The sequence below is a fragment of the Haliotis cracherodii genome, unplaced genomic scaffold, assembly GCF_022045235.1.
Source record: "Haliotis cracherodii isolate W230 unplaced genomic scaffold, xgHalCrac1.p SCAF_11, whole genome shotgun sequence".
Taxonomy (NCBI): domain Eukaryota; kingdom Metazoa; phylum Mollusca; class Gastropoda; order Lepetellida; family Haliotidae; genus Haliotis; species Haliotis cracherodii.
In genome coordinates this window covers 42,221,476-42,236,581 of record NW_027266266.1, presented here as the reverse complement: position 1 = coordinate 42,236,581, position 15,106 = coordinate 42,221,476, and the positions used below count along the sequence as shown (strand labels likewise).

Here is a 15,106-nt window from a genome sequence, read left to right as displayed (position 1 = left end):
CTGAGTGTGAGACACATGGTCAGGACACACCTGAGTGGGAGACACATCGTCAGGACACACCTGAGTGTGAGACACATGGTCAGGACACACCTGAGTGTGAGACACATGGTCAGGACACACCTGAGAGGTAGTCTAATGCCATCCACACTGGGAATCGATTTCAGACATACACTGTTGTTACTTGGCCCTACTGAAATCTGTAACTTCAAGTGTGGGTACCTGGGGCTTGTTAGTCTCTTATTTACTCTGCAGTTAGTCATGCTGATTAATTTATCAAAGGCACTTTTCAAACAAAGCAAGAGATTTTTTTTAAATGATCTGAATTCAGAAGCTGGCCATGCATGATGATAGTTGTGATGAAAACGTTATGTGATGTTTACCTGATGACTACTCATTGGCAATGTGTAACATAATCCTGATTCATGTCTTTTGATATCAAATATATCAACATGAGTCAATAAATTTCTTCCCTTTAAACTTTGTTCATGTTGTTATCTTTGATACATGGGTTAGATTCTCCATTTTTGTGTTTGTTTGTTGCTTAACACCGCACTCAGCAATATTCCAGCTATCTGATGGCGGCCAGTAATGAGTTTGGGCAAGACAATCTAGTGATTGACGTCATGAGCATCTATCTACGAAATTGGCATATGACATGCATCAGCCAAGTCAGCGAGCCTGACCACCTGATCCCGTTAGTAGCCTCTTAGGAAACGCATAGGTTTCTGAAGGCTAAATCTAACCAGTATTGTCTTGGATGAGATTGTCTATGTAGTCCCAATGAAGATAATGCTACACAAGACACTTCAATAATTTGTAAAATGTTGTGTTGATGTCAACACCATTGTGAATGATGACAATAACAGTGACGTAGGTGGTGATGTGAACAGTGAACATGTTTACAAAAACAGTGACGTTAGTGATGGTATTAATGTTATCAGTTACGATGCTGACAAAAACAGTGACGTTAGTGATGGTATTAATGTTATCAGTGACGATGTTGACAAAAACAGTGACATTAGTGATGGTATTAATGTTATCAGTGACGATGTTGACAAAAACAGTGACGTTGATGTTGGTGGTGGATGTTGGAGACTATACTGACAAGGACAACGAAGTTGTCAATGATGCTGTATGAGAAGCCTTGTCAAAGTATTTCTCTCCTTCATAAAATGGCATATATTCTACAGCACAATAAGAAACACTACATCTCGAACAAGGTTTATATTCATGCTTAAACGGCCTGAAACCAGGAATATTAATTTGATTCAGCTAAATACCACACCAGTAGTTCAGCTTTCATTTTGCCTTCAGTCTGAGGGCATGTTAATTCGTCATACAACATCACCAATATATGTATGTATTCATAACTTGAACACATCAGCCATGCTGACTAGGTAACTGGAAATATCACAACTTTGTGGATCTCAATATCATGAATATAATTCCAACATCACTGATTCAATTTCAAAATCAATGATATTTATCAAAATATTTAGATGCTTTAAATATAACAACCATGAAGATGTCCCCTTTTTCAACTTCCAAAACATTTTTATCTTTTTAAAAAAAATGCAAATTATCAATTTAAACTTCCAAAACCACATGGTAGTGGCCTTTGGATGAATAAAACCCCTTAATCGTTGCCAAGCATCGGTAACAATATCAACTTTTCCACATTTCTATGTCAACATTTCCAGTCATCTGTTGGTAAACAACTGCAAGTTGTTAATCATTGTTACCTTTTCGCCGCTGTTTTCAGCTTTCTGAAACCAATATGTGCTTATTATTAGGCAATGGTAATGATTCTAAGTTGGATTTCACAGTATGTGCATTATTATTTTTTATTTACATTTTGTGGCAGTATTTATGGCATGATTATGCAACATATTTGAAAAATTTAATTCATCAATTTATAAAGTTATACATTCATCATGAAATAAGGAGTATATATTGTACAACGCTTAAAACAACATTACATTCAACAAACAAGAGTTCTCAGAAAATGTCGTCTAACACATTCCAAAGAAGAATAAATTATAGAATAAATCAAATTAGAGAAAATTTGGATCTCTCCCACAGAATCAACACGTTCACAAAGACCTCAATGAAATCGTATGTTATCCTTAATAATTGATTCGACAATCATGCATCGAGAGTGATGTCATGATCGCCAGAAACCGTGTCACTGAACCAAAGGACACCAAACAAAGATGTCGACCTCATTTAACATAATCTACCAGTTAAACATTTCCCCCCAACACAAACAACAAACGTTTCTTTCATGGAGCTGAGGGTAACCCAATCTTTCCTTTCATGCCAAATCAATGACAAAAATTCGACACCTCTCCGAAGCACGCTTCAGACGACAGACATATTCCAATCCACGGCCTATCCACCTACCTGATATAGGGCACTATAAACATCTTTTTTGCCATTAGAAATTGCACCTTGTTCCTTTTGATCGCTCTCTTCCACCTCCGACATGGTGAAATATCCTGAACGAAACTCTTGCAAGAATCACAGAATGTTGCATGTATTATGCGTCTCATTCGAAGCCTACTGCCTGATTACTCATTGCTGCAACGGTGACCTGAACTAGCCTAGAAACTGTCTTACCCAGTCCCCCATCTGCAAGTGAATATTGATTTTTTCTCTCTTTCAACACTGTCCCATTCTGTGCTCCAAGTTGGCTCTCAGACAAAGACATGTATCTACATCTTGATTTGGACAATTTCATATCATGCAGAATATGGAATTAAAAAAATTGGGAATTTTTTGTTCATTATTTGTTTGTGTGCGTGCATGAGAGTTTCTTTGTCTATTTTGCTGGCCTGTTGAACATGTTGGAAGCAAGAGACCTAGAACCTCGAGGTATAATTAGTTTCAACAATGGGACAATAGCATGTCAACATTCGGAACTTCTTTGTTACCTTTTTTTCCCGACGTTAAAATGAAACCGGATAAAATTGCAAAAGATGATTTTCTTTGAAAGAAATGTTACATTTATTTGAAAGATTTAGTCAGGATAACAAAGATTTGAAACCAAAACGAAGGTCATGGCAACTCTGTGTTGGTGTTTATGCCATGGAAGACAGCTCTGCAGATGAAAAAGTCACTTATTCCTAGCTGCTGATTAAGCTCGCAGACCTTGCAGTCAAAACATGGGTCATCAGTCTGACTGAGTGTGAGCTTGACATAAACCTCGTTACACTCTGTAACGACAGCCTCGCCATATAAAGAACTTAACATGTGCTTCACATTAAATATTCAAGATTCAAGTTACTAAATTATGAGGCGAAGACTTAGGATGATTAAATGAGCAATACAACACCACTTTATATATGGACAAAGGTGTTCCTGCATGGTTCCTACAAACTTGAGCCACCAAGCTTAAGGCCTTTTTAAGGCAAGATAACAGGCCATGTGCTATCAAACAGGCTCACTAGGACATTCTTACTTTATTTCATTTTCAGAATGTCTCGAGTTGTATTCCCAACACACTATCAAAATATCCAATTCCACACATAAGTGTTTCAAGACTATTTAGTGGACCAATCCAATGTGAATGTGCATCATCATGTTATGTAACTATTTAACGGCCTCAGAAATTCATGTTTTTTTAAAAGACTAGTCTAGATGACAAAGTGAGTGAGTGAGTGAGTGAGTATGGTTTTACGCCGCTTTTAGCAATATTCCAGCAATATCACGGCGGGGGACACTAGAAATGGGCTTCATACATTGTACCCATGTCGGGAATTGAACCCGGGTCTTCGGCGTGACGAGCGAATGCTTTAACCACTAGTCTACCCGACAGACCCTTCTAGAGAAACCTTGTTTGAAGTACCTCTGAGCCCGTAGCTAGTCCTACTGGACTGAAGCAGAAATGTTACCTTGTTTACATTTCTGGGTTTTTTTATTCAGTTCCAATTTGTTGCAAAATTGAGTGACGGTGGGGTAGCCCAGTGGTCAAAGCGTTTGCTCTTCAAGACAAAGGCACAGGTTCAATTCCCCACATAGGTGCAATGTGTAAAACCAAATTCTGGTGTTCCCCATCATGATATTGCTGGAATACTACTAAAAGCGATGTAAAATCCAACTCACTGTAGCAACATTGAAGCTTTGATTTGTTTGTTGTTGAACGTCACACTCGCAATATTCCAGCTAAATGACGTCAGTCTGAAAAATAATCGAGTCTGGACCAGACAATCCAGTGATTGACATCATGAACATCGATCAACTCATTTAGGATATGACATCATGCATCAACCAGCGAGGTGACCACCCGATACCGTTAGTCTTTGAGATCTGGTTCAGAATTATAGTCCTCAAATGCTGCTAGTCAATGAGGACGACCATCATTGGATCTTTACTTGTCCTCAGGACCCGTGAAGATCCGGCTTAGAATAGATCTCAAGCAAAGGCGACTACTTGGTGTAAGAGGAGACTAACAGGATTGGGTGGTCAGACTCGCCGACATGGTTGATGCATGTCATCGTATCCCAATGGCGTGGATTATGGTTATGATGTCAATCACTGGATTGTCTGGTCCAGACTCGATTATTTACAGACCATCGTCTTATAGCTGGAAAATTGCTGAGAGTGCCGTAAAACAACAAACAAATAGACAGACAAACTTGTCCTCAGAACAATTCAGTAGTCTCAGGCTAGCAGACCAGCCTGAACTTCAAAGGCTGTCTTAACAATGATACCAGGGTTCAAAATGAACCAAAGTCTATAGTCCAAGACCAGTAAATTCAGGAAGGACAAGTGACAGGTTCATCTAGTGAATATAAAATATAATATCTAACCTAGCAACAGTTGCAAAATTCAAAGCCTTTTCATAGCATTTGAACAAAGTCAAGGCCTGCTGAAGGTGAGACGACAGAAGGTGTGAACTTCGGGATAATGGAAAACACAATGACTGAACTATGAACCTTACGAACAAAGCAGATTCACTGACAACAAAAGATCAGGGTTTTACTCGACACATGAATGCGATTTGATGCAGAAAAAGAAAAAGAAACTGTGTTCTCCGGGACGCACAATAATATTAATTGTACCTCCAATTCATCAAGGAGTTATTGGTGTATGTCTTGTCATCCATCTATCATGACCACTGTCCACATCACTGATTCATTACAGGCTCTGAAGTAATTATCTAAATGTACAGTACACTACACCATTTCATTACTGCAAGGACCTTCAAAATTAATTATTGGGGGTCCCCTGGACCCCGAGTCTTGTAAGTCAAGGTGTAACCCTGAAAAGATACAGACTGAATGTGACAGCATGTTGGAATGGATCTCACAAAATATAGTGCAGTGTTGAACTAAGTAAGGGGTCCTTAGAAGAATAGGTCTTCAGCAACCCATGCTTGTCGTAAAAGGCGATTATGAATCGGATGGTCAGGCTCACTGACTTGGTTGATGCATGTCGTCGTATCCCCTTTGTTTGGATCGATGCTCATGATGTCAATCACTGGATTGCCAGGTCCAGACTCAATTATTTACAGACCACTGCCATACAGCTGGAATATTGCTGAGTGCGGCGTTAAACAACAAACAAAACAACACATGCCTTATTAAAAATAGTCAAGTCCCAGCATCATTTTTCCATTCTTCCTAACTCTGCTTATCTGGACCTGTGACCACCTTACTCTCCTTGTAGTAAGTTCTCCTCCTGACTGGGGCGGTCGGGTAGCCTTGTGGTTAAAGCGTTCACTCACCACACCGAAGGCCTGAGTTCGATTCCTGACATGGGTACAATGTGTGAAGCCCATTTCTGGAGTACACCGCCATGATATTGCTGGAATATTGCTAAAAGCGGCGTTAAACCATACTCACTCACTCACTCACTCTCCTCCTGACTAGTAGCTGATGTTGCAGGTTGATTATTTTTTCAGGCTTAAAAGACTCGCCCTGAAGGGATTCTGGGTCATAATGGGTCCCTAGCAACCGATGCTGTTGTAAGAGGGTGACCAAATGGACTGGGTGGTCGGACTCGGTGACTTTGTTGATAGTGTGTCATCGTACCCTTACAGTATGGATCATTGCTCACAAAACTGGATTGTCTGGTCCAGACTCTATTATTGACAGACGGACGTCATATAGCTGGAATATTGCTGAGTGCAGTGTTAAACAAAGACTGGACTCCTTCAGCCCTTGTAACTAATTCTGATTTGTCTCCTCCTGAGTAACATTACCATATACGCGGTAATAAGCTCCCCCGGCTTCTGGAAAAATTGACACAGCAGGCACTAGACATAGATCTATGTAAATTTGTTTTCATAGATCAAAATATTTTTTAAAAAACTTTGCTCAAAGTCGGAACTAAAACTGTTTCGATGATAGTTAGTTGACAATCATAACAAGAAGAATCTAAGACATGTCCTCAAAGTATTTCACAACAACTGGGGAGGCTATTTCCTGTTTCATTCAGCAGTTGACAAGAGTATCCAAGATTGGCTGTTATCACTGGACACCATGTTGCCTTATCATGCTTATGAATGCAGTTCTTGATCCGGTGTTAGTCACAACCTCAACATCTACAGAACCCATCATGATCGTAATTCACTTCCTTTACCATCAAACCACACAAAGGACTGTAAACACAGTCATCTTAGAGTGAGTGAGTGAGTGAGTGAGTGAGTGAGTGAGTGAGTGAGTGAGTGATTTCATGTTGTGTAACGCCTCAGTCTGTACATAATCAAGTCTTGACTGGGCCAACAGGTCTCTGCAAGCATTTGTTTGTTTGTTTACGTTGCACTCAGCAATATTCCAGCAATACCTGGCAGTCTGTAAATAATCGAGTCTGGACCAGACAATCCAGTGATTGACATCATGAATATTGATCTACACAAATGGGAAACAATTACATGTGACCAACCAAGTTACGGAACCTGACCACCCAATCACCTCTTACGACAAGTACAGGTTGATGAGGGCCTATATTCTTACCCAGAATTCCCCCAGGTCTCTTCAACAATGGACAATGTATTTGGGGTGTCATAACACCCAAACAAGACTGAAGTCAAGCGACTGAACTGTCAGAACACCTCTCTATATTGTGATGAGCTCTGATGTCAAGCATGGGTACTTGGGACCTATTCTGATTCTGGCATCAAACTCGGTCTTCGGTGTGATATGCCCATGCTTTAACAAATAGGCCACCAAACGTTTCAGGGTTAGAAACTAACAGTTTTTGTCCACTCGTCCTTATAATGATAACATACAGCAAAACCCTTAAAATGGGCCAATTTCTACTAGTCCTTAGGATACCTTTACTATTGGGCAGTTTGGTAAGGACTATAGGACCAGTGCCAATTTCTAACGCTGAAGTGTCTGGTTTAAAGGTCTGGCTTTCTTCACTTCTATGCAAGATTCCCACCCCGTGGCTATCTCAATAATCACATTCCATGGAAACAACCTGCTACAGCAGACAAATACACATTATCTTGCAAATTCCCGAACAAGTTTAGGGATGAATCTTGCATGCATGTTTCTCGTCTCTGATAGGGGGCACAGGTGGCCCAGTCGTCTAAGGCACCGCAATTCGCTGTGCAGAGTTGCGTCCCTTGGGCACGCCAGAAACCTATGATTGTGGGTTTGAATCTCGGTTCGCCCCGATTATGTTTCTAGGTTTGTCAGCACCATACCCGTGCTCGTGGGTTTCACCGAAGTGATAAACATCCAAGACCTGCATCACTTCGGGCTTTCCTCCCACATTAAGCTGGCACACTTGAATACTGTTAAAAGCAGCGTTAAACCCAACTCACTCACTCACTCTTCTCTGATAAATCATGGCCTTGAGGAAATGGAAAAGGGTGACCATCTATTTCCTGTGGAATGTATTTATCAGTGTGCACCTTTTACATTTATATTGATGATGCAAATTGAGGTTGGTGAGGTTGACAGAGATTTATCTAGGATTCCATGTGTCGTTCGTAAGTAAACATAGAAGATAAAAATCACTATTTTGCTCCAAATTTGGAATTTTCTTAATATTTAAATTTTCTAGTTAAATGATCCACTTAGTTAGGGTAGTAGTTAGGCCATCAACCACGTCACCAAGCCTGACCACCCAATCCATTAAAACGCCTCTTGCAACAACGACAGGACTAATTTTAAACCTGAATTCCCAGTCAAGTAAAAGTGTTAACTCCTGTTATTTGTTTGTTTTTAACGCCGCACTCAGCACTATTCCAGCTCTATGACGGCGGTCTGTAAATAATCAAGTCTGGACCAGACAATCCAGTGATTAATATCATGAGCATCAATCCAAGCAATTGGGATCGATGACATGAATCAACCAAGTCAGAGACCCTGACCACCCAATCCTGTAAGTTGCCTCTCACGACAAGCATAGTCACCTTTTACAGCAAGCATGGGTTGCTGAAGACCTATTCTAATCCGGATCTTCACTGGTCTGTATACTGTTAATGTGTATTGACCATAAATCTTGTATATTGAGCATATATCATGTATACTGAAAATATATCAAGTATATTGGCCATATATCATGCACTGACTAAACAAGTGCCACAAGACTCGACCGTCTGGCCCTGAGTGAGGATGAGCTCCCAGCTTCACCTGTCTGTGGACTACACACACACAGAGCAGACGTCCATCAGGTGGAAGGTGTGCTGGCTCAGTGAGTGCTCCCAGTGTAACACCAGCATGTTATCTCAGGGTGATAACACCTTCAATGAAGGAGCTGCACTCAATGTCATTAAAATCCGATCATTTACTCCAATACGATCCTTCTCTGTGTGAAGATCTGAGGATACATGCGAAGGTGGTCATGTTAAGTGTTCTTAATCAGTCAATCGGCTTCAAAATTCTCGGTAAAAGAGAGTGAAGCAGTCCATCAAGCATATCTGACCTCGAAAATAACATTGTTACATCATATTTTGTATTTTATATCCCCTGTTGTTTCTGAGCGCCATGACATCTACACCCAATAGGGTGGACTGTCAAGGGTACATTTGTGTTCAGTAGCATTTTTCTTTTGCTACGATCTCAATCTCCAAATAAAGGTGGTAAAGAAACGAAACGTTTCAGAAAGTTGACACCTGATTAGCTTAAGAACCCACTCTTCTGTCAAAGAAAGACCAAGCTCTTCTTTAGGCCCAGATCCTATTTAAATCCCTCCCTTTTACAAAGACCCAGCCCTTCTTTGGACCCAACTCTTATTTACATCCTCACTTTTTACATCTTCCCGAGGCAAGTGAGTTAACTGACTGTAAAAGTCCAGTTTCCACCCTTGCCGAACTAGACTGGTATTATTGAGTTACATTTTGACTGGACTAACGAGTCTATGCATAGTCGAATCAAAATCGCTCAACAAAATCGAAATCGGGTTCATAAACTGTCCCGCAGATTTCGGTCGATTGCAGTATTTGCAAAGAATGTGCACCACCAACTCATTGTCAATAGATATTTTCCCAAACTTTTCATGTTTTTGATAAAGGTGCCCGTGTGGTTTGATGCACTTCGTGATGTAAGACCCGTTTAACGATCAGATCGTCTTGACTGGGCGCCACTGTTTTGTTTGAAACAAATGCAAGTGATGGAATCTGATTGGTCCATAGGAGAGGCTTAAAAGGGACATACTGGTAACAGACACTGGTGGCGCTACGATCGAGCCCAGGAATTCCAGCCAAGTTCGGTTAGGGTGGAAACTGGACTTTTAAAGTCAGTTAACTCTCTTGTCTCGGGAAGATGTACTCTTTACTGAGATGCAGCTCTTCTTTAGGCCCAGCTCTTAATTAAATCCTTCCCCTTTTCAAAGACCCAGTTCTCCTTTGGGCCCAGTTCATTTCAAAACCTGGCCCCCTGGTACCATCAATCTCGTAATAGAGGTAATATGGTAATCCATCTCTCTAAACTAGTACCAACTAGCCTGTCCACTCCACTCTGGTTCAGGAAGTAGCTGGTGCATAAACACCACCTCTTATCTCCAACCATAAGATTACATCTTAGTCCCATGATACATCACTGTTAGGAGGGTGAAATTATTTATTCTGAAGCTGACTAACCCCAGCATTCCTGGGTGCCTGCTGATTTTCATCATGGTCAGAGACAAAGAAAGGAAGCCATTATAGACTTTAATACCTGCTAAATTAAACAATTCCCACATATACGCTAGACTAAACACCTAGCGCCATGAATGTACGAGGAGGTGTACTTCCCATACGTAAATATTTTACACAATGACTTCAACCTGATGCAATGGCTCCCTTCTGTCAGCTCCAAGCCATTTGTAGTGAAGCGAATGTTAGAAGGGAAAACCCCCAAACAATAATGATAAATGCATACGGTAGTTATATCCAGCCATATACACAGACAGGCCAAATTGAGGCAGTTAGGAATATTTGGGATAATTGGGATCAAAAGTTATAAAACTAGGACTGGTCGGCTCAGTCAGAATAATGTGTCGGAGTGTTAAAATTTAACTATAGCACATTGCGGAGAATACAATATAAGCTGCCTGTTAGGCATAAGGAAATCTGTATTCACATTACCATCTGGGTACCCATTTGTTGCTGGTGAACAGAGTCAAATCTAGAAAAATTAGTCAATTGCCAAAGGACCTTCTTTATCACATGTATTTGATTCTCATGATTGTTCGGGGGCGATGGGGTAGCCTAGTGGTTAAAGCATTCGCTTGTCACGACAAAGACCCAGGTTTCATTTCTCACATTGGTACAATGTCTGAAACCCATTTTCCGGTGTCCCCCGCCATGATATTACTAGAATATTCCTAAAAGCAGAGTAAAACCATCCTCACTCACTCACTCACACACGATCATTCGGTTGGGATGGTCCAATATCAATGAAGACTTACAACCAATTCCAAACACAAATCAAGGATTTATCTAGACCTGCTCATAGGCTGATAATTAGCCTAAATCTGAAGCAAATATGTCAGTACAAATTCCTAAATTGGAATAAAATGTTGTCAAATTATGATATTATAGTTATAACTGATGTAGTTCCTTTGTAGAGGTGACAGGAAGACCAACAAACATGGAAAGGCTTTAATGTTTAGTTTGACAATACCCCTGAATTTAAGAATATATGGATTTCAAGAAAGTTGCAATTTTGAAAAAAATTGTTTTTTCCCATCTTATCGGCCAAGCGCACTTTGCTTAGAATCCTGAGATAAATCCCTGCCAATATTCATCATGCATGCAGCCAACCAATCCCCATCTCTGTTTCTGCAGACAAACATGAAACACTAGTCTACATCAGGATGAAATCTTCATCATATGAACAGATTGAACCCAAACCGGAAAGCGCTAATTTCAAGTTTTTCTATCCAATTTGGTGTCATTGAGGCGCGGAACACCCAAACCGTCTGTCCATCAACACCTGTCTTCAAGCAGGAGTGATACAGCACCATGCACTTGAAGGATTTCCCCTCATAACTTAATCACACTGACAGGTCTGGTAGTTTTTATCCGAGTCAAAGTTTGGTGTAAATTAGCAAACAACAAAATACCTGCTGATCTCTTTGTGGATAGCCTATGAGTTGAAATTTAAATAAATAATTCAAATAATTCTGTCTAGCCAATCAGGCGTGGACAGTGAGCTCAACGATCCATGTCGCCAGGGCATGGTGACACACGGTGCGGTCACACGTCGTTACTGGGTACGCCACAGCTGCAATTAGTCAGACCTTGCATGGGTGACTGAAGATCTATTCAGACCCAACATCCTCACCAAAGCAGTGATATAATATAATGATGTTGTCTTCATCTGACTATACTGAACAAATAGAGTTGGGGATCATGGATATTTTTATGAAATGTGGCGCTCACTCTTCACTCCAAAATATATCTAAAAAATATGCATGATCCCTAACTTTTTGTTCAGTGTATACATTTGTTTGTTGTTTAACGCTGTCCTCAGCTGTATTCAAGCTATATGATGGTGGTCTATAATCAAGTCTGGACCAGGCAATCTAGTGATTGACATCATGAGCATCAATCCACCCAGTTGGGATCGATGACATGCATCAACCAAGTCAGCGAGCCTGACCACCCAATCCTGTTAGTCGCCTCTTACGACAAGCATAGTGGGCTTTTACGGCAAGCATGGGTTGCTGAAGACCTATTCTATCCCGGATCTTCGCGGGTCCAGTGTATACAGATCAGATGTATAAATAAACTGTTGCATTAAAAGGAACATTTAATTTGTCAGTCAACTTTGGGTCAGGTCTTTCTACGTGAGGCTCATAACTTTCTATCTGACTTGAGAACTCAAGCCTCGTAACGACCTTGCCCTTGCTGCCACAGTTTCTTCTCACCATGTGACATACCCCAGTCCTCGTGACCATCTGGAGGAGCATTGTGTTCTTGTACCTACTTTTTGGTAGATACTGGTAGCATCTTTCACATGCTCAAGATGAGGTCAATGCGATAAGTATGTAAGATGATAAGGTGAGGGGGTTAACGTCTATGTTCGTGCGTGCGTGCATCTGCTTGTACTAGCCCCGACTGATGCCGCTTTTATAGTGCTAGACCACTGAGATACCATGCCTGAGTTTAACATAAATATCCCATTCGGACACAGTACCCTGACTCCAAGACAACCCGTTTTTGTTTTAGCCCCTTAATGCCCACCACCAGGCAGGGTAATAACAAGTACCATCTTTTAACGTCTCTTAGTGTCACACGGCTGGGGATCGAACCCCCAACCTTCCACTTTCCTGGAAGTTATGTAGGAGTGCTTCTTCACTTTTTCTCCGGTTCTACAACAAACCTTTAACCCCAGCTTTATACAGGTATATCCTTACGCTGCATAGGTCTGTCTTGACAGATGTAGGTTAGACTATCGCTTAGTCTCAGAAAACATATAATTTTAATAGAAACACACAACTCCATTTAAATTGAAAAGGAGCCCTGTGAGTTGTGAGATTTATAACCTAAACCTGTGGAAAATCTAGACTCGCTTCATTTAGGGCTATAGGATTACAGTAAGGGCAGTGCCGAAGGGAAAATAATGTAGTTCAGGGACTGTGAGAGGGACTAAGAGGCAGGTTAGCGTTGTAGGAATGTGCACATTCTCCTTGAGACAGAAGCTGTGTGGGTGATGGAGAACGCACATGCAGGGAAGGGCAAGTCAGGTTTCCACCTCGCTGATAATGACAACAACATGTTGACAGGTGCTGGGGGTGAAGCCCCGGGTGACTGCATGTAGTGGATCCTGTTGTCTAATGTGGGTGGAAAATAAACAACACCAAGAGGATTTTGAGTCGAGTTATTCAAGCTCAAGGATACAGCTTACACCAGCCCACCAGCCTGATAGTTTGTGTCTACCAGACCATTATCTAGACCACAGCCCCACATATGGGAGGCTTGTCCAGAGACCAATATTCTGACCCAAGTCTGCAGCAAATGTCAGTAAAAATTCACAAATTTAAATTAAATTTATTTTCTTGTTATTATGGTCATAATTTAAGTTATTGCTTGTAGAGTTGGTTGGTTTGTTGTTTGTTGTTTAACGTCACACTCAGAAATATTCCAGCTATATGATGGCGGTCTGTAAATAATCGAGTCTGGACCAGACAATCCAGTGATGAATATCATGAGCAACGATCCAAGCAATTGGGATCGATGACATGCATCAACCAAGTCAGCGAGTCTGACCACCCAATCCAGTTAGTCGCCTCTTGCTTGTAGAGGCAACCTGTATATCAATGTATATCACTGATAACAGGCCCAATGAAGAGGATGAGGCGTCCGATGCTTAGTTTTATATTACTGCATTGAAAACTATTTTACAATACTTCTGGATTAATAAACTAAAATGAGGCGACTAACGGCATCGGGTGGTCAGGCTCACTGACTTTGTTGATGCATGTCATCGTATCCCAATTGCGTGGATCGATGCTCATGGTGTCAATCACTGGATTGTATAGTCCATATTCGATTATTTACAGACCGCCATCATATAGCTGGAATGTTGCTGAATCATAATTTAGGAATCTGAATCTGTGTCACTTGGCAAAAATGACCCATTTCATCACAACCGCATCATGTGCATTGTCTCACAAGCATTGAAGACCCAAATATCTGTCTGCGTCATGGGGAAACAGACACACAATGAAGCAGACGCCAACTCATGATGAGTTCTACTTCCTTAGTAGTCATCCATCCTGGCACTTGGTCTGCTGTTTAAAGCCGCACTCAGTAATATTCCAGCTTTGCATTATCCATAGTTTGTTTGTTGTTTAACGCCGCACTCAGCAATATTCCAGCTATATTACGGCGGTCTGTAAAATAATCGAATCTGGACCAGACAATCCAGTGATTGACATCATGAGCATCGGTCCACACCATCGCGGTACAGTGGGACAAGTCACCAAGCCTGACTGCCCACTGTTTTGGATGCCTCTTATGACCAACAAGTTGCTGGGGACCAATTCTAAAACCAGAATCTCTTAGGGGTGGCACCTGGATGGTATGTGGTCCTATGGGTTACCTCTGGCCAGTGGTGACTGATCTACTCTGGGCATCAGCCCTGATCACAGTACATCAAACAACGTGTACTGGAGCTGGTCCACAGTCTCACCATATGTTGGGGGTCTTGCTTATTGTTTAATGTCACATTCTGCAATATTCCAGCTATGATCGCATTGTAAATAATCAAGTCTGGACCAGAAAATCCAGTGATTGACATCATGAGCATCGGGATGCAATTGGGATTCGATGACATGCATCCATCAAGTCAGCGAGTCTGGCCACCCGATCCTATGAGTCGCCTCTTATGAGTGAGTGAGTATGATTTTACACTTCTTTCAGCAATATTCCAGCAATATCACGGCGGGGGACACCAGAAATGGGCTTCACACATTGTATCCATGTCGGGATTCGAACCCGGGTCTTCAGAGTGAGGAGCGAACGCTTTAACCACTAGGCTACCCGACCGCCCTGTTGCCTCTTATGACAAGTTTGGGTTTCTGAAGACCAATTCTAGCCTGCATCTTCAGTCCCACCTTAGAACTACAGACAGAGATGTTCTCAGTGAAAATGTCCAGATCAATGGCACCTTGTCATTTACATATAATTACACGTTTAGGTACCAACCATTATATTTCG

General features: G+C 41.3%; 1 protein-coding gene across 5 annotated transcripts in view; it reads right to left on the bottom strand.

Moving 5' to 3' along the window:
* The window catches only part of LOC139456520 (septin-2-like), a 129,278-nt gene that overhangs the window by 83,014 nt on the left and 31,158 nt on the right, over nucleotides 1-15,106 (bottom strand). For 4 of the 5 annotated variants that reach the window (XM_071238277.1, XM_071238279.1, XM_071238276.1 and 1 more), the window contains exon 2: nucleotides 1,743-1,766. In XM_071238277.1, the coding sequence (XP_071094378.1) occupies nucleotides 1,743-1,766 (24 nt within the window). Of the gene's footprint in view, nucleotides 1-1,742; nucleotides 1,767-2,403; nucleotides 2,568-15,106 lie in introns of those variants that run through there. The other variant, XM_071238278.1, reaches the window with a different exon arrangement.